Source organism: Antechinus flavipes, chromosome 5 (genome assembly GCF_016432865.1).
Source record: "Antechinus flavipes isolate AdamAnt ecotype Samford, QLD, Australia chromosome 5, AdamAnt_v2, whole genome shotgun sequence".
Classification (NCBI taxonomy): domain Eukaryota; kingdom Metazoa; phylum Chordata; class Mammalia; order Dasyuromorphia; family Dasyuridae; genus Antechinus; species Antechinus flavipes.
This window is the reverse complement of record NC_067402.1, coordinates 230,829,498-230,853,813: the sequence shown is the minus strand read 5'-3', so window position 1 is coordinate 230,853,813 and position 24,316 is coordinate 230,829,498. Positions and strand designations below refer to the sequence as shown.

The 24,316-nt window shown below is 35.1% G+C and overlaps 1 protein-coding gene across 3 annotated transcripts in view; it reads right to left on the bottom strand.

Annotated features, from left to right (window-relative positions):
• Window positions 1-1,391: 1,391 nt before the first annotated feature.
• SENP1 (SUMO specific peptidase 1) overlaps window positions 1,392-24,316 on the bottom strand; it is an 80,973-nt gene continuing 58,048 nt past the window's right edge. For 2 of the 3 annotated variants that reach the window (XM_051961128.1, XM_051961127.1), the window contains 5 exons: window positions 12,500-12,703; window positions 11,295-11,374; window positions 6,963-7,047; window positions 6,336-6,431; window positions 1,392-3,098 (listed from right to left, as the gene is read on the bottom strand). In XM_051961128.1, coding sequence (XP_051817088.1) covers window positions 3,036-3,098; window positions 6,336-6,431; window positions 6,963-7,047; window positions 11,295-11,374; window positions 12,500-12,703 — 528 coding nt within the window. In that variant the 3' untranslated portion in view covers window positions 1,392-3,035. Of the gene's footprint in view, window positions 3,099-6,335; window positions 6,432-6,962; window positions 7,048-11,294; window positions 11,375-12,499; window positions 12,704-18,690; window positions 21,723-24,316 lie in introns of those variants that run through there. The other variant, XM_051961129.1, reaches the window with a different exon arrangement.

Below are 24,316 nucleotides of genomic sequence, written 5' to 3'. Positions count from 1 at the left end.
ATCTCTTTTCTAGACAAAGGTGGGGAGTCTCTTCCCAAACTCCATGCTTAGATGGAATTAGAAGAGTGAATTAGGGGAAGAAACTATGACTAAAATCTAAAAACATAAATCTGATTTAATTTGGAGTTGTTCAGAGGACATTTCTAACTGCCCAGCCAAAACTAAATTTATCTTTCCCCCAATATAATCCTCCACACTCTGAATCATTCAATTAGTTTTGGTCTTGTTGTTGAGCTGAAAATGTAAAGATTAAGAAGGATTCATTCTTTTCTTGGGCTCATTTCAGTTTTGTGGAGACTAATTCAAGTACAAGGCAGTGTCAACATGAGGCAGAATGGTTGAGAAATGTTTACTAGACTGATTTGTTTTGTTCCCAAGAAACATTTGAAATATGAAGCTGTTCTTGACAGAAAAAAAAAAAAAAAAGAACAAAAAGTTGGAAAGAGTAGAAAGGGAGAAAAAATATAATTACTAAAGGAAGGCTAGCTGGGAAATGATCCAGAAGACCTCGGAAGGGTATGGAAAGTAAAGGCAAAAAAAGAATATAGAAGTTAAAAGTCAAGCAGTGATACCTTTAAATGTGGTAGAATTGCATTTAGTGGGCTTGATTTTTCCTTTTTGTAATTAAGTTAAGCAATACACCCTGCAAACCGGTAATGGGACTTCTCTGTCTACCCTCTTTCTTCTTCTATCCATTAAAATGCCAGTTCCTTAAGAGAATGAATTGTTTTATTCATTATATTTGTTTCCTAGCACAGTGCCTGACAGACTTAATAAATGCTGGTTGGTTGAAACATGGACCTGGCTGCTGAGAATGAGCTTCTATCCACCAGCAATCAGGGTCTGGCTGGACAGCTAAGAAAGAATAGGTAATTCCATTATACAAAAGTATGGTCTTTCTTATCTATGGGAAGTATATATATTCCAAAGCATTTTTTTACATAGCAGCTCATTTGAGTTTTATAATAACCCTGTAAGTTTGAAAAATGATTGCTTAAGACACGAAATAAATTTAAAAAAAAAAAAAACTTGAACTCAGTTCTACAACTAGCCAGTGACAAAGCTTAGATGAGAATTCAGTTCTCCTGAGTTAGGACTCAAGGCTAGAGTCCAGTATATTTCCTATCATATTTCCCAAAGGAAACTTAAAGGTTGTCTAATCAACCTCACATTATATTTACAGGTGAGACCAAGAAGGGAAGTAACTTGTCCAAGACAGCAAGCGAAAGTTGTTGATATTTGAACTGAAGTATCTGGACTCTAAATTTTGTGCTTCAGCCTTTATCATGTGGTCTCTTTAATAACAACAAATAATGAGAAGCGGACAAAGTCTACAATTCTACAGCTAACTAACATGCCAATGGCTTTCTGAAAGAGAATCTGAGGGGTCATGATATTGAAAGCCATTTATTTCCTATACAAAACACACACAAAAAAAGTGGCCTTTCCCAAGAAGGCAGACTTTTAAAGAGATAGGATGGTTGCTGGGGTGAGCACATCAACATTCAGTTAACAATGGAATATTAAAAAAAATAATTTTCATTTCAAAATTGTAACTTGTGGCAAACATACAAAAATGTACTAAACAAGCTCAGTAGAAAACAATAAGATCTTCAAATGAGACCAGGGAAAAGTGCGATATGAGACGGGATGGGATGGGGATAGGGGAAGAGGAGAAAGGATTTAATACAAAACTACCTATTACAATACAGAAAAGAGTATAAAATGTTCCTTTTTTTGGAACTTAAGTACAAAATGACACTGACAGTTCATTTTCATTACCCAAGCCTAAGGAAGCTCTTAAATGGTGGGTAGGAGGGTGACAGAAAGAGCAGAGATTTTTGCATCCCAAGTCAAATCCTGTCTGTGCTAGAGCTGAACAACTCATTATCCACAGTATGCTGCACCCTCCACCCCTCTCCTCAGCCAGAATTCATTCAAGTTTCAAAAGGTTCTGTCAGAAAGCCCATGAATACCCTGCATACAGGGCTTGAGCTGTGTGTGCTAGAGCTAAATTTGGAAAATGGAAACAAGTCTGCAGGCTGACTTGTGACTGATGAACACATTCAGCTTTTTTCCCCCCTTTTTAAAAAAGAAGCATTTCCTTGTGAAATACATATATTACATTTTCTGTGGTTAGAAATATATTTAAACTAACTTGCCACAGAATGAACTGTACCTACAGTCATTTATTCAATGCTGGAATTTTATGTTAAAGACTGAGGTCCTTTCTCTTGCTTGGAAATGTGAGCCACTGAAAATGTTGCTTTGTTACTTCTCTCATCTGCTTCCTCTGTGGGTTTCCCTATCCCACAAACTTCCATCCCAGGCAAAATCCCACATCTAGGGAAAAGGCTAGGGGATTAGGGGATTAGGGCTTGCATGATACACTTCATATGAAGTATGGGAAAGGAATGGGAGAATATGGGAATTGATAAAAATCAAATAAGTCAGCTTCCATGTAGAGGAGATTGAACAGGAACAGTGGTCCAAGCATATAGCCAGAATTCCAGTTTAAAATCACATTCTTGTCCACAAACTTTGACAGTTGTGTATGGGTATACATGCGGATGCACATACCCTTATCTCCCAATAAAACCCAAAGCTAATGGCACATCTGAAACAAAAAATAATTTTCAAGCCTGTTCAGATCTTAAGGAAACTTGCAGGGACCATTTTGGTTAACAAGGATTGAAGGTGGTTAAAGCCCTTTTAAAATATGGCAGAATTGGAGAAGGGGAAAACAGTCTCACTCTTCAGCTTGAGAAAAATCCCTTACTCTCTCTTTTCACAGCACCAAAGTTACGTTGCAAAAATAGGTTCTGAGATACAAAAGGAAAGGCAGGTGTGCTTGTGAATGCATCTTGCCAGGATCTGGTCCAGGATTGAAGTTCTTTAGGGTTTTTAAAACAACAACAACAATAACAACAAAACAAGGTAGGAGCAATTGTTCCTAAAGCCTCTTGTCCAGAGACCTTGGGAACAGCTCAGAGCTGGTCCCCAACAGGATCAGTGACTGCTGACTATGGTGGCTTTCAAAGAAGCTTTCGATGGAGGATCTCCCAGACCATCCGCTTCCGGAAGTATGGCATGTGTTGCTAGGAAAGACAAAGAAACATGTTCAGATTTCTGAAGATCTCTCAAGATTCTCCCCTTCGCTTTCATTCAGGGTTCTTTAATGACAGTAACTCGGGAATACATCTGCTCCATTCTATCCTCCTCATTTCTTCTCTCTTGATTTTTAAGAATTTGCAGTAGTAATGAAATAATCCTTACTTTATCCTAACTGTATGTTCTTGATTTACTTATGTTCTTTCATTCTTCCATTTCCCCCCAATTTTCTACCTAAAATGATACTGTAGCTCTTTCACTGACAAGGTGTATTTAGTATATCCAAAGTTCTTAGAAAGAGTAATGGATTTCATTTCCCTCTTCCTGATCTTTGGCTTCATCTATGAAATTTCAATGTTCCAATAGTTGCTATTCTAAACTTCCTTGACTTTGCTTCTTCAAGCCTTCTACAATACCTGACTTTTAATCCTAGGTGACCCCTATCATCCAATTTGCTTCTACTCCTCAACTGGTCTAGGTCACAAATCAATTTAATGCCAACCAGTATACCTTATAGTGAATCACCTGAGATAAGCCCTTGTAGCTATTAGCCAATCCTCACTGATTCCATTCACTGTTCCAAATCTCTTCGTGTTCTAAACATATTCCAAACATTCCATGCTTATAGTAAGTGACGTAACCTTCCACTCGATTAAAATCATGGTCACTGGACAGGAACTCTCTAAATTCCATTTAAACTTTCTCATCTAGCACTACATATTCTTTCCTACTCAGTGTTTGCTGAATTGAATTTCTTTCTATTCCAGAGTAAGTTGTATCCATATCCATTCCTTGCTAAGGTTACTTGTGTCCTCCCTTCCCATCTTCTCTAAGACCTTACTCTAGACATCCCCTCCCCTCTTATGAGTCCTCAATCTTTTTTTCACTCTACTGGGTCTTTCCCACTGACCTACAAACATGTTCAGATGTCCCCAAATCCTAAAAAAAAGGAAGAAAAAAGAAAAAAAAAGCCTTGTCTGGAGTATTAGCAGTCCAGCCACCTTTTGTTGCCAAACTTCTGGAATAAGTTGTTTACCCTCAATGCCTTGATCTCTCATCACTCTCTATCTCTAACCTCCAGCAATGCAGTTTCCCCCTCCTACTGAAACCATCTTTTCAATTTTAACCAATTATGTTTCAATGGCCAAATCTTAATTCCTCTTAACCTCTCTGTAGCATCTAATACTGATTGAGTAACTGCTTCAGGGGTAGTCAAAATTCTGAGGTCTCTCCTCCTAGGGTTTCAGAGGAATTATGTTTTTCTACTATTTCTCTTTTATCTCTCTAGTCAGTCCTCTGCCTCTTCCCCAATGTTCTATCCTTACTTACTCTTCTTTTTTATTTCTATAGTGTCTCCCTTAGCATTGATTCACTCCCCTAGCTACAAATCTATGCCGCTGACGTTCCAAATACTTATCTCTACTCATCTCTTTTCTTATTTTTATATTCACATCTCTCAAGATCAGAAGGGCATCTTTACCAGATGCCCCATTACACCTCAAATTTAACATGTCCAAAACAAGAGTTTATTATCTGTTCTCATAAACTCAATCTTCCAAATAACTTCATCATTTCTATTGGTGGAACCACTATTACTCAGTCTTCCAAGTTAAAAATTCTGGTATTATTTTTGAATCAAACTTCTACCTCCCTTACTATTTTTTAAATTTCTTCTTTTATTATTCCCTTACTTCTTATATCCAATTACTTATTAAGTCTTGTCTCCTTCCAAAATATTCCTCCCATCCATTTCTTCCTCTATAGGTCTACTGCTACAATATTGGTAAGACTTCATTTTACTATCTAGTTTGACTATTGCAAAAGCTTTCTTACATTCTATTCTATTTCTAATTTCTCCCCTTCCAATCCTTTTGTCATTCTGCTGCCAGAATGTGCTTTTTTATGTATAGATCTGGTAATGTCATTCTCTTGCTCAAAAATCTTCAGCGATTTCCTACAACCAAATAATGTTCAAACCACTTTGCCTAGTACAGGAGTCATTTCAAAATGGGAAGTCATCCTATTTCCCCAAGCTTGTCTAACATTATTTCCCTCCAAGCCCTCTAAATGCTGGTCAAATTAGATTATTCTCTGTCCCACAAACATGGCCTGAGCTTTTCTGGCCTCTATTTAAATTGTTTCCTATGTCCTTCCTCTCCCTAGTCACTTGCTTAAGTGCATTATAAGTCCAAATTAAATACCACCTCCACCACGAAGTCTTCCCTGAGCTCTCCAGTCTACAATACTCACACACTCAAACACAGCTTCCTTAAGCATTATATATCACTGCCCAATGGTTCTTAGCTTCTTCATTCTTCTCAAGCCTGGATTCTCATTTTTTCCCCATGTTTTTATATATATATATACACTTTTAAAGTTTTTTTTTCTTTTCTTTCTTTTTTTTTCTGAGGCAACTGGGGTAAAGTGACTTGCCCAGGGTCACACAGCTAGGAAGTGTTGTCTCAGGCAAGATTTGAACTCGGGTCCTTCTGAGTTCAGAGCTGGTGCTCTATCCACTATGCCATCTAGCTGCCTCCTTTTCCATGTTATATTATTCAAAAATTCCCTGGTTGGCTCCCATTTCTTTACATAAAACCTTAAATAATTTGTTATATGAAGTTTCCTGTCTCAGCAGTGAGATTAGGTTTCTAATAATGTGTCACACTTGTTTCCATGGCCATTCAGAGGTCATGGTAGAGACAAAATCACTTTAAAATGCTACATATAAGATATATATAAAAGAGGAACAGTACCATGAGTTAATTGGGATTTCAAAGAAGGATGAGGTAAGGCTTTTTTCAACCTAATTTAAAGCCATACACCAAAATTTCAAATAAAACCCAACTCAGTGGTCTTGTTTCTAATTTTTTTGGGGAAAGGGGAGGGAGAACTGGAAAGAAAGAGAAGAGGTTCTGATTAAGTCCAAAGTTCCTAGTTTACAACAGGAGTTATGTCCCTTAATGGAATAACCTGGGCTAACTTTGTCTTAATCATCGCTTTCAGCCTATATTATCTGGAATAACAAGTGACTACTGCATCATACTTACAGGCTGTAAGTATATATAATAAGTATATTAAAGCTCATGCTATCATGCCAATATCTAGAGCAGTGTGTGTGTGTGTGTGTGTGTGTGTGTGTGTGTGTGTGTGTGTGTTTAATCTTGCAACAGTCTGAAGATAGGAAGGCTTTATACACCTCTTTCCCCATGACCTTATCTACTCACCTGTGTGAAATTGATTGGTCTGTCTTTGGTAATACAATCAGCATATTTACAGGCAAACATCCCACAATCACTCCCATTCATCTGCTGGGGAATTTCCTAAAAGAAAAACAAATCATACTCATCTGACTCCTTATTGTTCTACTCTTGGATTTAAATGAGCCTCAAGGGGTAGACAATACCAAGAGTATAAAGGGTATTTATCTGTGAGAGATCATCATCTCCTGAATGTACCTACTACTTCTCCCCCAGAAAAAACAAAACAAAACAAAATACAACAAAGAATTAAGGACAGAATGTGGCATTGCAGTCAAGGATGTGACTTTTTTTTTTTAAACTTGTAGCAAGAATTGTGTTTCCACAGCCCCCTCTTAACCAGCATTTACATTGGTACTAGTTTAGGCCACCTGAACTCCAAGAAGATAACCTGCAACAAAATCCTCAATAATGCTAATTGTTCTGATTTAATGGTGATCATTTTAGCAAAGGAGGTAAGGAGTTTGGGATCCTAGTATCTGAAGACTGCTAAGTCTGATACTAAGAACAGAGAGGAGGATTTTCTGGGGAACTTAAGTTAGGGTCCCACCTTAGGGTTTCTAGGATGCGAAAACAGAACAAGAAACAACATACCTGGCTTTTCTTGCTGAAAAGAAGCCAGCCATTAGTATCAAATTCTTTCCTTTTCTTGTCAAGGCTCTCTTGCTTTAGGTACTGCCTACAGGAGTTGAAAGAAAATGATCAAAATAAGATATATGGACTAAATCCAATGTTCCTTCCAGCTTTAAAAAATTTAAAAATTAAAAATTTAAAAAAATTATCTTTTTATTTTCAAAATATATGCAAAGATAAGTTTTCAACATTCACTCTTGCAAAACCTGGTATTCCAAATTTTTCTTCTCCCTTCTCTCTACTCCAATCTGCTAGATATCAAGTAATACTATACAGGTTAAAAATGTGCAATTCTTCTAAATATATTTCCACATTTATCATGCTGCATAAGAAAAATTAGATCAAAAAGGAGAAAAATGAGAAAGAAAAAAAAAGCACCAGTTTTGAAACTTAATGATTAAAATATAAGGCTACAGAGAAGTCTAATCATAGGTTTTTATTTCCCAAACAATTCTGTTGTCTACACATTTAAGAGTCTATTTTCTTTTTTTTTTAAATAATTTTTTATTGACAGAACCCATGCCAGGGTAATTTTTTACATTATCCGTTGCGCTCACTTCTGTTCCGATTTTTCCCCTTCTTCCCTCCACCCCCTCCCCAAGATGGCAAGCAGTCTTTTATATGTTAAATAGGTTACCGTATATCCTAGATAAAATATATGTGTGCAGAACCAAACAGTTCTCTTGTTGCACAGGGAGAATTGGATTCAGAAGGTATAAATAACCCGGGAAGAAAAACAAAAATGCAAGCAGTTTATATTCATTTCCCAGTGTTCTTTCTTTGGGTGTAGCTGCTTCTGTCCATCCTTGATCAATTGAAACTGAATTAGCTCTGTTTATTGAAGAGATCTACTTCCATCAGAATACATCCTCAAACAGTACTGTTGTTGAGGTATAAAATGATCTCCTGGTTCTGCTCATTTCACTTTGCATCAGTTCATGTAAGTCTCGCCAGTCCTCTCTGTATTCATCCTGCTGGTCATTTCTTACAGAACAATAATATTCCATAACATTCATATACCACAATTTACTCAACCATTCTCCAATTGATGGGCATCCATTCATTTTCCAGCTTCTAGCCACTACAAACAGGGCTGCCACAAACATTCTGGCACATACAGGTCCCTTTCCCTTTTTTAGTATCTCTTTGGGGTATAAGCCCAGTAGAAACACTGCTGGATCAAAGGGTATGCACAGTTTGATAACTTTTTGAGCATAGTTCCAAATTGCTCTCCAGAATGGCTGGATGTGTTCACAATTCCACCAACAATGTATCAGTGTCCCTGTTTTCCCACATCCCCTCCAACATTCCGTATTATCTTTCCCTGTCATTCTAGCCAATTTGACAGGTGTGTAGTGGTGTCTCAGAGTTGTCTTAATTTGCATTTCCCTGATTAATAATGATTTGGATCATATTTTCATATGGCTATAAATAGTTTTAATTTCTTTGTCTAAGAATTGTCTGTTCATATCCTTTGACCATTTATCAATTGGAGAATGGTTTGATTTCTTATAAATTAGAGTCAATTCTCTATATATTTTGGAAATGAGACCTTTATCAGAACCTTTGACTGTAAAAATGTTTTCCCAGTTTATTGTTTCCCTTCTAATCTTGTCTGCATTAGTTTGGTTTGTACAAAAACTTTTCAATTTGATATAATCAAAATTTTCTATTTTGTGATCAGTAATGGTCTCTAGTTCTTCTTTGGTCATAAATTCCTCCCTCTTCTACAGGTCTGAGAAGTAAACTATCCTATGCTCTTCCAATTTATTTATAATCTCATTCTTTATGCCTAGGTCATGAACCCATTTTGACCTTATCTTGGTGTATGGTGTTAAGTGTGGATAAGAGTCTATTTTCTCAGGTAAAATATATCATGCTATTTTGGGGTTGGGGTTTTGGGGACTGAATGGTACCTAAGAATTGCTATGCTTCCTCTGGGAATTTTGGGGGTACTTCGTGGTTTTCAAATTGTCTAAGATGCTTAAAAATCAAACTTGTACTTTCCATGTGACAAAAATAGAGATGAGTCAGATATGATCACCTTTATCTCATGAGCATTCAGGAATAAATTGCTACTTCTTTTTAATTTAGTTTAGCCCTACTGAATTCTGGGGACATGTGGCAAGAACTACATTTCTAGAAGAATCTAGTAGTCAATGACATTAAGACAGCACTAATATTAAGTTTTATTATTTTGTGAAAGAAATGTACTCTGGATTCTATAATTTGCCCCAGCTGACAGGGCAACAAGGAAAATGTTATAACGAGGAAAGAACTCTAAACTGTTATTCAAATTCAAAAGACCAAGGAACATTGAACTTAGATATTGATGTTCTCTCAAACATTCTAACCTCCCCATTCTTAACCTACTCACCTCCCATGATCTACTCCATCTTAATCACACCCTTGATCTTGTCATCATCCACAGCTGTGCCACTTCTGTGACCAATAACTGAAATCCCTTTATTACAATCATATTCCAATCTTTCAATGCTTCACTCCTATCAAACCTATTTTTTGTTTTCTCTATGGCTTTTAATTCCTCTTTGGGATTCTCCTTGGCTAAACCCTGCATTGGCTTCATTTTTCTCCCTTCTCAATCTTAACCCTTTAGTTAATCAGTTCAACACTACCCTTTCTTCAACTCTTGAATCCCTTGTGTCCCTGTCCTGTCATTGATTATTTTTTTTATTTTTTTTTCTTGAGACAATTGGGGTTAAGTGACTTGCCCAAGGTCACACAGCTAGGAAGTGTTGTCTCAAGCCAGATTTGAACTCAGGTCCTCCTGACTTCTATCCACTATACTACCTAGCTGCCCCTCATTGATTATTCTTTACCAACTCCAATCCTGAATCACTCCCAGAGTGGGTCCACTAGTAATTTGCAGTTCTACTCACCAGAGCAATTTCTCAAACTCTCTTCAAATTCCCATCTTCTACTCATCTTCACAACTAAGGCCACTACTTCATATCATTCACTGAAAAAATTGAGGCCATTTTCCATGAGCTCCCTCTTCTCTTCATTTCAAAACGCATCAATACAGATCCTGCGCATCTGTCTTTAGCAAATTGCCCTTACAATCCTTTCATCTTCCTTTTATCTTTACTCTCTCTTTAACTACTTGTTCCTTCTCTACTGTCTGAAAACATACCTAGTCTTTTCCATCCTTAAAAATTTCTTAATAGATTCTAATATCCTCTAAATCATCATCTTTCACAACCAGACTCTTAGCACAAAAAGTACCTATACTTTCTTTCCAACATTTTTCAACCTTATGTAATCTACCCTTATTAACTCATTACTCAACTTAAATCAAAGCCACCTTTGATATGAATCATTTCCTGATCATCTCCAGTTTACATTGCTTCCCAAAGCTCATGACATGCTCTGCAAATTGTTACCTACAGACCTAGATGTAAAGTTGCCTCCTCTGACTGTAAACTTCCTGACAGCAGGACCTATTTCACTTTTGTCTCTGTATCCTTAGCATCTAGTAGAGTATCATAGAAAATGTTAATTATATTAATTTAATATTTCTCCTATAACAAAATAGAAGTACTAAGATCATTTTAATTTTAAAAGTTTCTTATTTGGAACACTGAAAGAGTTATTTCCTGTTTTCTCCCCATCCAGCTCAATTTTTAATATTATTGTTATTGGGGCAGCTAGGTGGTGCAGTGGATATAGCATCAACCTTGAAGTCAGGAGGACCTGAGTTCAAATCTGACTTCAAACACTTAATACTGTCTAGCTGTGTGATCCTGGACAAGTCACTTAACCACAATTGCCTCAGGGGAAAAAATTGGTATTACTTTTATTACATGTAATAGTTATATATAGATGGTATTTGACTTGTCCAGGAATAGAGTCACTATGTATCTGAGATGGAACTTAAACTTAGGTCTTCTCGACCCTGATTCTAGCTCTTACCCATGATGCTCCAATGTGTGTATATATGTTTGTCTAGATATATACAGACATAAATACATTCATATATCAAAAATATGGAATACATACACATATATGTTTATATGTGTGTACATAAACAAATATATATATATATATACACACACATATATATATACACAAAAAACATATATATATATTTATTTATTTACACACACACACACACACACACACACACACACACACACACACACACCATTTTTTGGTGAAAAATAAATATGGTTACCAGACACATTCTCCTAATTTCCTAATAATTAAAGAATTGAAAAAACACCACACATGCAACCTGATATTTCATTTCTCTGTTCATAGCTTTCTACTTACAGCAAGATCCTGCAAGCTTCACTGTTTATTCCACCCATTGAATCATAATAGGTGATATACTTCTTCCTAAAGTCTATTACCTAGGAAAAAGAAAAGACTATGTTTATAAAGTGAACAAAACAGGTTTCCTGAACTTTCCCTAATCAAGCACTATGTTGGGTTATGAACTGGGTAACCTTCTAGTCATATCTGAATTATAGAAAGCACTAAAAACCAAAGTAAAGCCTATGCATCTCTACATCTTATGAGCTGCTCCAAGATTCTCTATGATCTCAATATTTTAAATTACAAAATATGGATCAGTGAGGGAAAAAAGCAACCTGATTAAAGCATCACTGGGATTACTATGCCTAAAAAAATAGTTATGTGATAGTAATATGACTAACTGTGCCAGTGACTAATGATGATAGTGCCTAACACATAATAGGTGCTTAATGTCTCTTGATTGATACTGAATCCTGTTCTTTTATTATGGAAATTCCTTATGGCCCTTTACTATTTACTATTTACTCCTTTGACACCTTTTTTTTTGATATTCCCTACATCAAGAATATTTCTGACCTCAGAAAGCATATAGCATTTTTTCTCTCTTAAGCACTGAATACATTTTATTCTATATTATGGTTATGTGTGTACATTCTTATTTTCTTTATTGAATTGGAAGTTTTATGACAGCAGGAATTGTATAATTTATCTTTGTATTTTTATGGGCACTAAATTTTATACTACATTTAATAACATAAAAAAAATACAAAAGTGAACAGTAAGCTAGGAAAGATTTTACTTTCTAATTTCAAAAAAGTAAATTTGGATAATTTCATAAATGTGTTGAACTACATGACTTAATCATATAAATCATTAAATCAGTAGGCTTGCATGGTAAATTAAAATCACAGATTCAAGCAGAAAGTAAGCGTTACAGAGCTTTTGGTACAGCACTTCTGGGAAATTTTCTTAGTCCTCCCTTTATTCTGCAACTTGCTTAGCAGCTCTCTTCCTCTGTTTTTAAACCCCACCAAAAAAAAATTCTATTTTTTTCAGTATTCTATTGTCACTAATCCTGACAGTAAGTATTTCCTTCTCTCCAAACTGTAACCCTTCTTCTAAAGGTCATTCTAATTTTTTCCTGGTCCCAAGTGAAGGTGAAGAACCACTATTCATTCTTCATGTCCATGTTTCTTTTAAAATTTATCAAAGGTTCTCACCGCTAAACACCAGTGTACTCCCAGGTGAATAGGTACCAAAAGAATGTCCACAGAGAATATATCCACTTTCTTTGTCCATCGTTTCACTGCCTGATACCCAGCCGTTTTTAACTTGGTAAAAAAAAAGGTATTAAATGCATGGACACTTGGCATTCCCTTTTCTTTACTTCGCTCCATTATCATATTCATATAGAAATTGATGATCTGAGGAAGAAAGAGAGTTTGCATAAATATTATATTGGTTTTAAACAGTTATGTTATATATAGGAAAAAAACCCCAACAAATCATCTACTAACAACTATAATATGTTTCCCCAATCAATTTAGTTTCAGTGCAAATATTCTCGGTCTCTAAAGACACCCAAGGATTCTTCACACTCTTACAATTTTAGATCAAAAGAATGAAGGGTAGTTAGTGGCAATATAGCACATAAAGGAAGGAATGTGTGTGTGTGTGGGGGGGGGGGGGAAGCAGGGAGGAAAGGAGGAAGAAAGAGAAGGAGGGAGAAGGAAGGAAAGAAGGAAGGAAGGAGGGAAGGAGGGAGGGAGGGAGAGAGAGAACAAATTAGTGTACTAGAAAACAAGTATAAAAGAAAAAAGAGGTTAGAAAGATGAATGGAAACGAGTGTCAATATAATGTAATTATTAAATAAAAAATAAAAAAAAAAAAGAAAGATGAATGGAGAAAAGGGATGAAGGGATTTCAGAAGTTAAGACTTGAGAGAAATTTCATAGGGGAGCAAAAAGAGAAGTGCATGTGGATTAATCAGGCACATCAACAGCTATTTTAATCAACTGGGGCTATGCTGAAAATGAAAATAAATCTTTAATATATCTTAAGCTCATGCTTATTAAAGAATGGTCTTAATGAAGTCAAGATCAGAAGCTCAATTCTGCCCAAAGGCAAACTCTGCTCCATGGCTACACACCTTAGTTTAGTCTATCACTTTGCAAAAGTTCATAAGGAAAATGGTGAAGGTATGGATGTCCCTGTGTAAAACTATCACTAATACAAAAACAAAAAAACAAAAAACAATTCAAAGCACATGATAGTGGCATCATTAATGCCAACTTGATATGAGAAAGATAAAATATAGTATACAAATTATTTCTACCTCAAGTCTGAAATGAAAACATAAAGTACATAACTAAGTGCTGCTCTCCAATGAGACTGTTTAGTTAGTTTTCCCCATTTTTTCTGATTCTGTTACGTGCCCAAAATCATGTTGGATGGAAGAGGTAGGAAAGCTATATGGAAGAAATGTATGACTCCTGCAGTGAAGGAAGTTCCCCTCATAGTGAACACATTTCCCACTATTCCCTGTAAATCCAGAACTCCCCTTTCAGAGGATAGTGTGAAAGGCTGCTGCATGCTGCTTATGATCAGCTGAGGCCATGGCAGAGTTTGCAAACAGCCAAGGAATGAATGGGCTGCCTGACCCACAGCCTGGAAATATGACTAAGAAAACAGGGACATTTTTCAGAATGCTTTTTGGGGAATGGGAAAACACCCCCATCCTTTGACAAATATTTACACACCAGGATGCCAAAGCAGTGAGCTACTGCCCTTTACGCCAACAGTAGGCAACTATATACTGGGGCAAGCAGCAAGAAACTTCACCAGGAACACAAGGGAACATGGCCTAGAGAACAGCAATACAGATGCACAACCATAATGGTGGGTGGGTGCCATAGGGAAAATAGGCTGGGCAAGAACATCATACTTCCCATAGACCTAAGAAAGACTGAGCAGGGATGGGTCCAGAAGGCCCCAATGCTACAAGCTTGGGTAATGCCCAATAGAATTTTAGTAGTCATTAAATAATTAAAATGGGCTGAATCTCCCCTTAGACTTTGTAGAGGCTGAATTTTTAACATCTAGCTGTGGAGGGTGATACTACTACAGGTCTCTTCTCTATTCTCAGTGAAAAGAAAACTGATAAAAGAAGGTATTTCAGGGAAGCAGTGTCTCACCTGTCCGATAAATAAAACATCATGCTGCACCAAGAGACTAAATCCTTCTTTCCACCAAAGTTTTGTGTTATATTTTTTTAAGTGACATTAATTAAGTAGGTAGAAACCAAATATTAGTAAACACTACTTAGGTAATACTTAGGTAATATGGCAAGATAAAGTATGTGAATAATGAATGCTTATTTACAAAATGGTAGAGAAAGGTATTGAGAATGAAATAACAAGGGACCCAAAAACAACAATGTTAACCTGACACCGTAGAAGATAACTGAAAATAAAAGCTTTATTAATAAAATATCACAGGGTACTTCTTCTTGAAATAACCTATTTTCTTCAGAATAATTATCTTTAAAATATTAATGTTTGATGTAAAAATATGATGAGAGATAGGAAGAGTTGTGAGAATAAAGGGCCAATGCTGGATCGACTCCCAGCAAATCCACACAGAGTGTAAAGTCAATGCTCCATGATGAAATATCAGTAAGATTCTTTGTGGAACATTTGAAGCTTATCATCTTCTCTAAGTAATATAGTCTTGACAAAAGACAACCATAAACACTGCAAACTACTTGATAAGAATTTGGGAAAATTGAAAAGCAAGTTAGCAGAATTTAGATTTGGACCAACTATACCAACAGACCAAGCAACCGCAAAATAAGATCATAATGGATACATGATCTAAATATTAAAGTTTATATTATGACTTTTTTTTAAAGAACAAGATTAGGAACCTTCATCTATAAGGAAACAAAAAAGTTAATAATTTGAAGGTCAACAATGAAAAAAAAAACCTAGTAAGAGCTACCTCTTAGATGGTATAATGGATAAAGAACTAGCCCTGGAGTCAGAAGTACCCAGGTTCGAATCCAGCCTCAGACCCCTGACACTCAGTAGCTGTATGATAGTCAGAACCCCAATTGCCTCTCAAAAAAAAAAACTATAATAAAAGAAGAACAGTACTTATAGACCTAAAATCACATCATAAAGTAGTAATTAACAAAACCATTCGATACTGGGTAAAAAAAATACATATAGAAAAGTAAATCAGAGGAAGAGATTAGAATCAAATACAATCCAAATAATTACCCCAGGCTTCAATAACCCAAGATCATAAACTTTTTGGGGAATGGCACCCTATTTGACAAGTTCTGAGGAAATGAGAAAGCAGTTTCACAATAAATATACATTTAGACCAACATCTTAGACCATATAAGTTCCAAATATATAAGTACTTAACTCAGATAGAAAAATCAGAATTTGTAAAATAATGGAACAATTTTTAACCAAATAAAGAATGGAATTAATCATAAAAGACAAAATATAAAATCTCAATTACAGGGAAATTTAAAAGGATTTCATAGTGGGGAGGGGTGGGAAACAAACCTAACTTAACTAAGATAAGGAAAGCGGATATTAAGGGGGAAAATATCTGTTTCAAGGATCCTTGATATCGACCTGATGTCCAAGTTATACAGGCAATTCACACAAATATATAAGACTCAAAAACATTCATTTATGATAAGTGGTCAAAGGATATAAAATGATTTTCAAGAAAAAAATACAAACTAATAACCATCATATGAAAGAATCCCCCAAATCATTAATAATAAAAGAAAAAGAAATTAAAACAACTCTGAAACTTCACCTAACATAAAGCAAACTGATACAGATTAAAATGGGAATAGTTTATGTTAAAAGAATTGTTGATGACATGTGAACTTGTTCAACCATTCTGAAAAGCAATTTGGAACTATGTAAATAAATGACTAATATGTCGACATATGGCTCAGGATATACCCTAAGGTGGTTGTTCCAAGTTCTATATACACCAAAATATTTATAGTATTTCTGTGGTAGCAAATAACTGGAAACAAAGTAGATGGCAACCATCTGAAAAATGACTAAGCAAATAGAATATCAATTGTCAATAAGTACCAACAATTATGACAAGATCAGAAAAGCATGAAAAGATTTACATGAACTGATGCAGAATAAAGAAAAGAAAGTAATATATACAATGATGACAAAAACCACAAATGGAAAGAACTGAAAGTGGATGTTACAAAATTACAGAGAGTAAGCATGGTCTTAACAAAAATATATTAAAAAACACTTCCCTCAATTACTTTGCAGATGCCCACTGATGTGAAATACGCATGTTTTCAGAGTTTTGTTTTTTTTTTTAATGTCTCCTCTTGATCAATTTTATTTATTCTTTTTCTCTTCTTCCATTTATTTATTTTTTTCCTGTAAGCAACTTTTTTGTTAAATAAAATGGAGAAAAATGGAGGAAATATAGATGACATAAAAACAAAAGATATCAATATTTTTCAAAAAAAAAAAAAAAAGGAAAAATAAGAACTATTTATCCAAATCACTAATTAAGGAGATATGCAGGGGAAAAAAAGACACAGAAATTTAGCAATGATGACAAAAAAATGGAAGAGTCAATGTTGGAAGGGTTGCAGAAAGACAAACTCACTAATAAAAGGTTAAAGCTGTTACTTAAAGCACCCTAGAGAGTAATTTGGAATAATACTAAGAATGTCATCCTATGAAGTTCAATAATGAAAAAGGATCCCATATACACCAAAATATTTTAAAAACTAGAAACAAAGTAGATTGAGGAATGCTGAAAAAGTTATGGTAAATAAATGTAATGAAATATTAAGAAACTAAGAATATAGGAAAATAGAAAAGTATGGGACAATTTGTATAAACTGATACAATTGAAGCAAAGAGAACTGGGAAATAATATACAAAATTATTACAATATTATTCCAATAGTATATAAGATAACTGAAAATATAAGCCTTATTAATATAATATTGCAGTGCAATTTTCTTGAAGACAGTAATTTTCAATAGTAACCCTAAAATATTTAATGCTTAATAAAGTGGTGATGGGGAAAGATAAAATTAAGGCCAGTATTGCCTCAACTGTTAAACCCACAGACAGTGTAAGAGCCAGGAAACAACATAAACAGTTATTAGAACGCATTTGGAAAGAGCATTAGAACTGATTAATTGAATACTCTGAAATCAATAATTAAATTCAGTTCCAAAGAAAAGATCTGAGAATATACTTCTCTCTTCTTTGAAGAGATGAGGGACTATGGGTATTGAACACTGAATATAATATTGGACAGAAAATTCTGATTAATTTTATTTAATTATTTTTCTCTCTCTTTTTTATTCTTTGTTAGTGAACCTTGGGGAGGGAGAAACATATATTGGGAAATGTAAATGAAGCAAAAATTAAAGATATCAACAACATTTTAAAAAATAAAATACTTGATATCATCTCTCAGAAAAGAAGTGTCACTTGTCAATATGGTTAGTTGGAGGCACAAGCAATAAAACAAATATCACTCAGCACCCTCTATCTTTTAAGGAATTTTGATGTCTTTTATATGATTTTCATTTTCTAATAACTTTCCTCTATCCCATCTTTCCCCATAAACCTAATAACAAAAGAATAAAAAAAGGGGGAAAAAAGTCTTCACAAAACTAATTAATACACTGACCAAGTCTGGCATACAATGTTCCACACTCAAGAGTTTCCTCATTTTTGTAAAGAAATAGGGAGTAGTCATTTCTCTTGTCTTTAAGCCTAAGCATGGTCATTATAATTTCATAGCATTCAGTTTCATGGGGTATTTTTTTATTGTTATTCTTCCTTCCATTTACATAGTTGTATATTGTTTTCCTGGTTCTGCTTACTTTATATTGCATCAGTTTAAATGAGTTTTCCCATATAGAGGTTTTGTAATTGTAATGTTAGATCACTGAAGATAATTTTTCTCTCAATAAAGTTCATTCTAAATTCAATTCACACTGGAGAGTATCCAGCAGTAATATCAGTATTTATCTGATTATGGTTCAAGAACTACAAAGAGTAAGGGGTGCATAAGAAAGGTGCATAAGCTTGGTGGCAAGGCAACTGGGAGCAATAAAATATTGCAGAAAAAGGGGGGGCAGTAAAATATTGCTGGAAGAGCCAGTGATTCAGATATGAAGCATACACTAATTATAACTGAGACCCCAAGATAGCAGTTCAGAAGCTAAAGAGGTTAGTTTCCAAGGAATAGTGTTTAGTTCTTGAAGTAAGGTAACTGGAAGAAGATGGCAGGAGAGTAAAATGAAGTATGGTTAAGTAAAGAATGTTCTGAAGTCTTGGGGTAGCATTTTATTCCTAAGAAAAGAAAAAAATGAACCTTTTAGATCTTATCAACAGATTTTTTATTTTTACTTGTTTTTTCTGTTTTTCAACTTTAAATTTTTCATGTTTTCATTCACAAAGTCAAAGCATCACTAGTGCCCACTTTCCCAACAAGAAAATAACACTCAAAAAATTCAAGGGATCTGACAAGCAGAAAGAATGTGAAACAAGGCATAGCTCCTTAAGTCAGAGAATGCTTACTGCTATTACTTTTGCTCTGCAAAGTTATTTGTTCACCAATAGTAACAATAGTTGCTAACATTTAGATTTAAGATTTACAAAGCTCTTTACATGTTAAGAGAGAGATTAAGTGGTTTGCCCAAGATTATACAATTAATCAGTGTCTATGGTAGGATTTGAACTCAAGTGTTCTTGACGTTCACCTGGCACTTTGGCTATAAATTCTTTGATTCCATCCAAACAAAATAAGCCAATATATCAGGAATATACAACACAGAGAGATCAGGACAAAGCTCTGCTTTGCCCTGACCAACACAGGTGGATACCAAAAGATTGTTCTCTAATGAAAATATAAGTGAAAAACTGTCAGATCTATCCTTCTGCTAAAGTTTCAAAAGACTTCAACATCAGTTCTCTAAGGTGACCCTCACTAATCTGGAGTTCCCTGAGGGAACCATTAAGGAACCATTCAGAGAAGATCTATCTCAGGACTACCACAGTGAAAATCTCTTTATTTCAAATATAATTAACAGTGGTGAGCACACTGTAGGAATTCAACAAGCACCAGAGTAATGATTCTCTTAAATTGCCTGGTTTCTCTTTTCTCTTTATGAACATCTGGAAAATACTCCCCACAAGAAATAAAAACAAACAACACTAGGAAAATGCTCCCCACAAGAAACAAAAACAAACAACACTAGGAAAATGCTCCCCACAAGAAATAAAAACAAACAAAACTCCAAGAGTTTTCAGCTAATTTTTAACCTATATGAAAAATCTTTGCTTAGTAAAGAAGCCTAGTGATTTACAATTATTTCCCCTGTGATTTCATTTATTTTTTAAAAACAAGATTAAATAATTTTTAAAAAAATTATTTTTGATGCTTTTGGTTGTCACATTACAATAATTTCTCAGTATCTATTCCCCTTTCTATTACCAGGCTAATCAACCCATATGATGAAGATTAAAAAGAAAAGCAGTTTAGTAAACTCAACATATCAACCATATCTGCTGTCATATGCAATAGTCATACCTATACTATTCCACACTCTACAACAAAAGGAGGAAGGTGCATTTTCCCAACTCTTCTAAAGGATCATGACATGGTATTAGGTTTATGATTTCTTGTTCTTTCCAGGTCTGTTAATCATAGTTCTATATACTGTTTTTCTTGATCATACTTATTTCACTTTACAACAATTTACATAAGTCATTCAGTACTCTGAATTCTTTACATTTGTCATTTGTCCTGAGCAGTATTATTACATTATATAGACTATAATTTGTTCATCCATTTCCCAATCTATATCTCATGGACACTTTATTTCCAATTCCTTGACACCACAAAAAGTGCTATGAATATTTTTGCATAGATTGGAGCCTTTCTGTCTCTAACTTTTGGAGTATATGTTTAGCACATATAGATGCTAACATCAAAGGTATGTTCATCTTACTGATTTCTTAGCATAATTTCAAACTGCTTTCCAGAAAATGACAATTTCAGCTTTCACAATAGTATATTACTGTGCCTATCTTCCTAAACCCATTCTAACTTTTTGACTATTTCTGTATTTTGTCATTTTTGCTAAATTGCTGGTTGAGAGATTAAACTTCAGAGTTGTTGGAATTTGTACCTCTCATCATTACTTTGCTCGATTTCCTTAGCACCACTTAGGTTAAATTGCTGCCCTTTGAGGAACTGAAATAATCCCATGTCCATGTCCACTGCCAATCTGCCATTTCTATAAGCCTGAGCAGTTCCAGACACAAAAGAGGAATTAAGCATTTAGCATTCTATAACTGATTCTGCCACAGAAATCATGTGACGTCTGGTAAAGTTCATTCCTTGGCTTCCTTAATTAGTGATAGAATGGGAACACTTCCTCTACAGCACAGGTCTGAAGAACAATAGCTGGTGAAACCAATAGTTGTGATCATCGACTTCAAGAGATGACATTTGCAAAGTAGGAAATTTTGTTTGTGCAGTCAGCTAGAGTTTCAGAATTGTTAACATCTGTTGTGTATGTTTTAGCTGTAAGCTTCCCAACTTGTGCTGCTTATGAGACAACCTTTTCCCCATATTCTCTCTTCGTTTGGGGGAAGTAAGAAATGCAGTACTTGAAACTCCAAGTATTTTGTTGCTCTGACTCATTTTGGCAAACACTGGTAGTAATTATTTAAGATCCACAAACTAGAACCAAAAAAAGAAATGCACCCAATTGCCACCAACCCTCCCCCCAAAAAACCAAAACCAAAAACCCACCAAAAATACAGTAGAAATTGGCAAATAAAAGTTAGATCACTCCAGGACAGAAGTTAGGGAGGAAAATCCTTTAACTATTCTGGCTTTTCTAGTAGATATGACCATGAGCACACTGGGCTACACAGAGAAATAAAATAGCCAATGCTTATTTGCATTTATCCTAGGTAAGTGTTTTCCACTTAAGTGCCTGAATGACTTTTATCAATTTCTTAATATAGGTGATGTTGTACAAACCAACTCAGGTACTCTATGGTAAGTAGATTTCCCCTGCACAAAAAGGAGACAATATGTCCAGCCTGCCCCAACACAAAAGCCACAGGAGTCCAAGGGACTTGCTCATATTTTTGCTGTTCTTTGATCATTAGTAGTGGCCTGCTCCTCTTTTAAGGGAGTCACCCAGAGATGGAGTGGTCCAATGGCTTTCTGTACAAATGGAGTAAAAAATAGAGTTCTGATTTCCACTCCTGATTTAATGAATGATTTTTGGCACAACAGATTTTCAGGTACAAAGTTTGAATTTCTGTGAGTTCCGCACAGCACCAGAGGGAGCCTTCCCTTCTCCTTCCTGGGTCTCAGTTCTCCCATCTGTAAATGGGGAGAATAATACCTGTCAGCCACTTCTTCTGATGAGGAAAGACTTATAAATCACTGAAAGGTGCATTTTTTTGAAAGGTTATGAATTCTCTGTTAATAGAAATACCTGTTTGAAGGGAGAAAGGGAGAATTTCAGAAGGAAATAAAGAGACCATAATTTAGAAATAAAGTGATGTCTTTCAAAGTGGGTAAAGAAATGTCAGGTCATAATTGTTAAGTTCTTCCCACAATGTACGAGGATGAGATGTGTGGCTCTGTGCTTAGTTTGGGCATTTGTGCTTGTCTTCAGAGATGACAGTGCTCTTGAAACTCCTCAGAAGACAATTTCAAAAAACTTCCAAACTCTCATCCATAGATCGTCCACTTATCTGCGGCAAAGTGGATTGTCTCAAGTAGATGAGGTAAGGGAACTTACCTTCTCCCTCTAAGTATTTACCAATTTTCCATTCTCTTCCACTAAATAATGCTTTGCCACAAGCTTGCCTGACCCCTTTTCCATGAATGTAAAGAAACAGGCCCTTCAAGAATACAAGGAAATTAAAAGGAATGCTGATAAATACTTCTTCAATAAGGGCTTTTATTGAAAAAGCAAACAGCAAGAACTGAATTCAGAGATCACTCACTGCTGCCCTCTGAATAACTCTTTTCAAGTATAAACAAAAAAAACTACAATATTTGGTTCTGTTAGTTAGTTTACTCAAACATTAATAAAGAAGGAGGGAACAATAAATAAATAAGATCATAAATTTATGTCTTCAAGCCAGTTTTCAGATTAATAAGGCAGCTGATTGTCTTTTGGCTCTCATCTTCCCCAATGATATGTCAGGTCTTTATAAAAAAAAAAAAAAAAAAAAAGAAATTATCTATATTTCCCAATCTATCTCTTCTCCCAGAGAACCATTTTTTATAACAGCAGTTCTTAATATATGATCTGGGGACCTTCAAGATACTTGACCTCCATGAGGTCAAGACTATTTTCATATTGACAGAAGCAGCTACACCCAAAGAAAGAACATGGGGAAATGAATATAAACTGCTTACATTTTTGTTTTTCTTCCTGGGTTATTTATATCTTCTGAATCCAATTCTCCTGTGCAACAAGAGAACTGTTTGGTTCTACACACATATATTGTATCTAGGATATACTGTAACCTATTTAACATGTAAAGGACTGCTTGCCATCTGGGGGAGGGGGTGAAGGGAGGGAGAGGAAAAATTGGAACAGAAGTGAGTACAAGGGATAATGCTGTAAAAAATTACCCTGGCATGGGTTCTGTCAATAAAAACTTAAAAAAAAAAAAAGACTATTTTCATATTAATCCTAAAATGTTTTAATTTCCAATACAATAAATAATGATAAACATAACCCATATAAACAAAAAGTCTGGGACAAGGGTCTTCTATAATTTTAAAGAATGTAAAGATGTCCTATGACCAAAAGATTTGAGAATGGCTTCTTTATAATAATAAATTATAAATAAAAATGAGAGGGAGGCAGAGAAAGCAGTTTAGCAAAACTGAAATTATATGTAATATTCCATACCCCTAATCCCCATCTCTGTTAGAATGAGGAAAAAGTCAGGCTAATTTTTTTTTTTTGACACTGTTTAGCCCATAGTCCTAATGCTACTATGCAGAGTTCAGATAAACAAGCCTAGCATCCCTGGGAGAAGGAGAATTTCAGACTTCTTTACCTTTCTCTGAATCAAAATATCATAATAGAGAGTAATGTGCCACTGATATGCACATTTTGCAACTAGCCTGTGATGAAATAAAAATACAATCAATTTGAATGATATGGTCCAAATGGTGCCCAAAGTAGTAGGCACAGGATGGCATGTCATCCAATCAAAGCCACAGGGCTCTAATGACTGGAGACAACATTGAAATTCAAGAATCTGATCCTTATCTGAAGGTTCTTAAAAAGGCAAGATCTGGGGATATACTTACTCTATTCAGTGGTACAAAACTCTTAAGTTTGCCATTCCTCAGTAAGACTGAGCCTTACTCCAGATCCTGAAGCTTGGGAGCTCTCTAATTATCTAAGTAAACTTAAGAAATAGATATCAGAAACAGATGTGCAACCCAGCTCTCTTCTCTGACTTTAAAACAATCTTCTCCAAATCAGACAGATCCCTAGTTGTTTAGGTGATAGATTAAAAATAAGATTGGAAAGCAATTCACCTGAAGTTCTAAGCTTTAATGAGAAAAGACCTAGACAAATATGAATCTTCCTTGTTAACAATGTGAGACAGATCAGTACACCAATTTCAAAATTCTATGATGCCTTTTCAAGAATATTAATGGCTTTCAGCAGTAACAGACACAGTTTGAGAGCCTTATTTATCACTGGACACATCCAATTGAAACTGGCCACAAATCTCTAAAACAATTCATTGGGTTATATTTGCTAGATTGTTTCCTCTTGTCTTTTACCACATCAGGAAGGTAAGTATACAGGGGGAAATGGGGACAGGAAGCATATTTAAATGGTACACAGTGCACACAAATAATCCTCTTATGCTATTTTAAGATAGAATGACTATCAACTGATTTATATCAAGTCCCTGCTTAAATGTTGAACT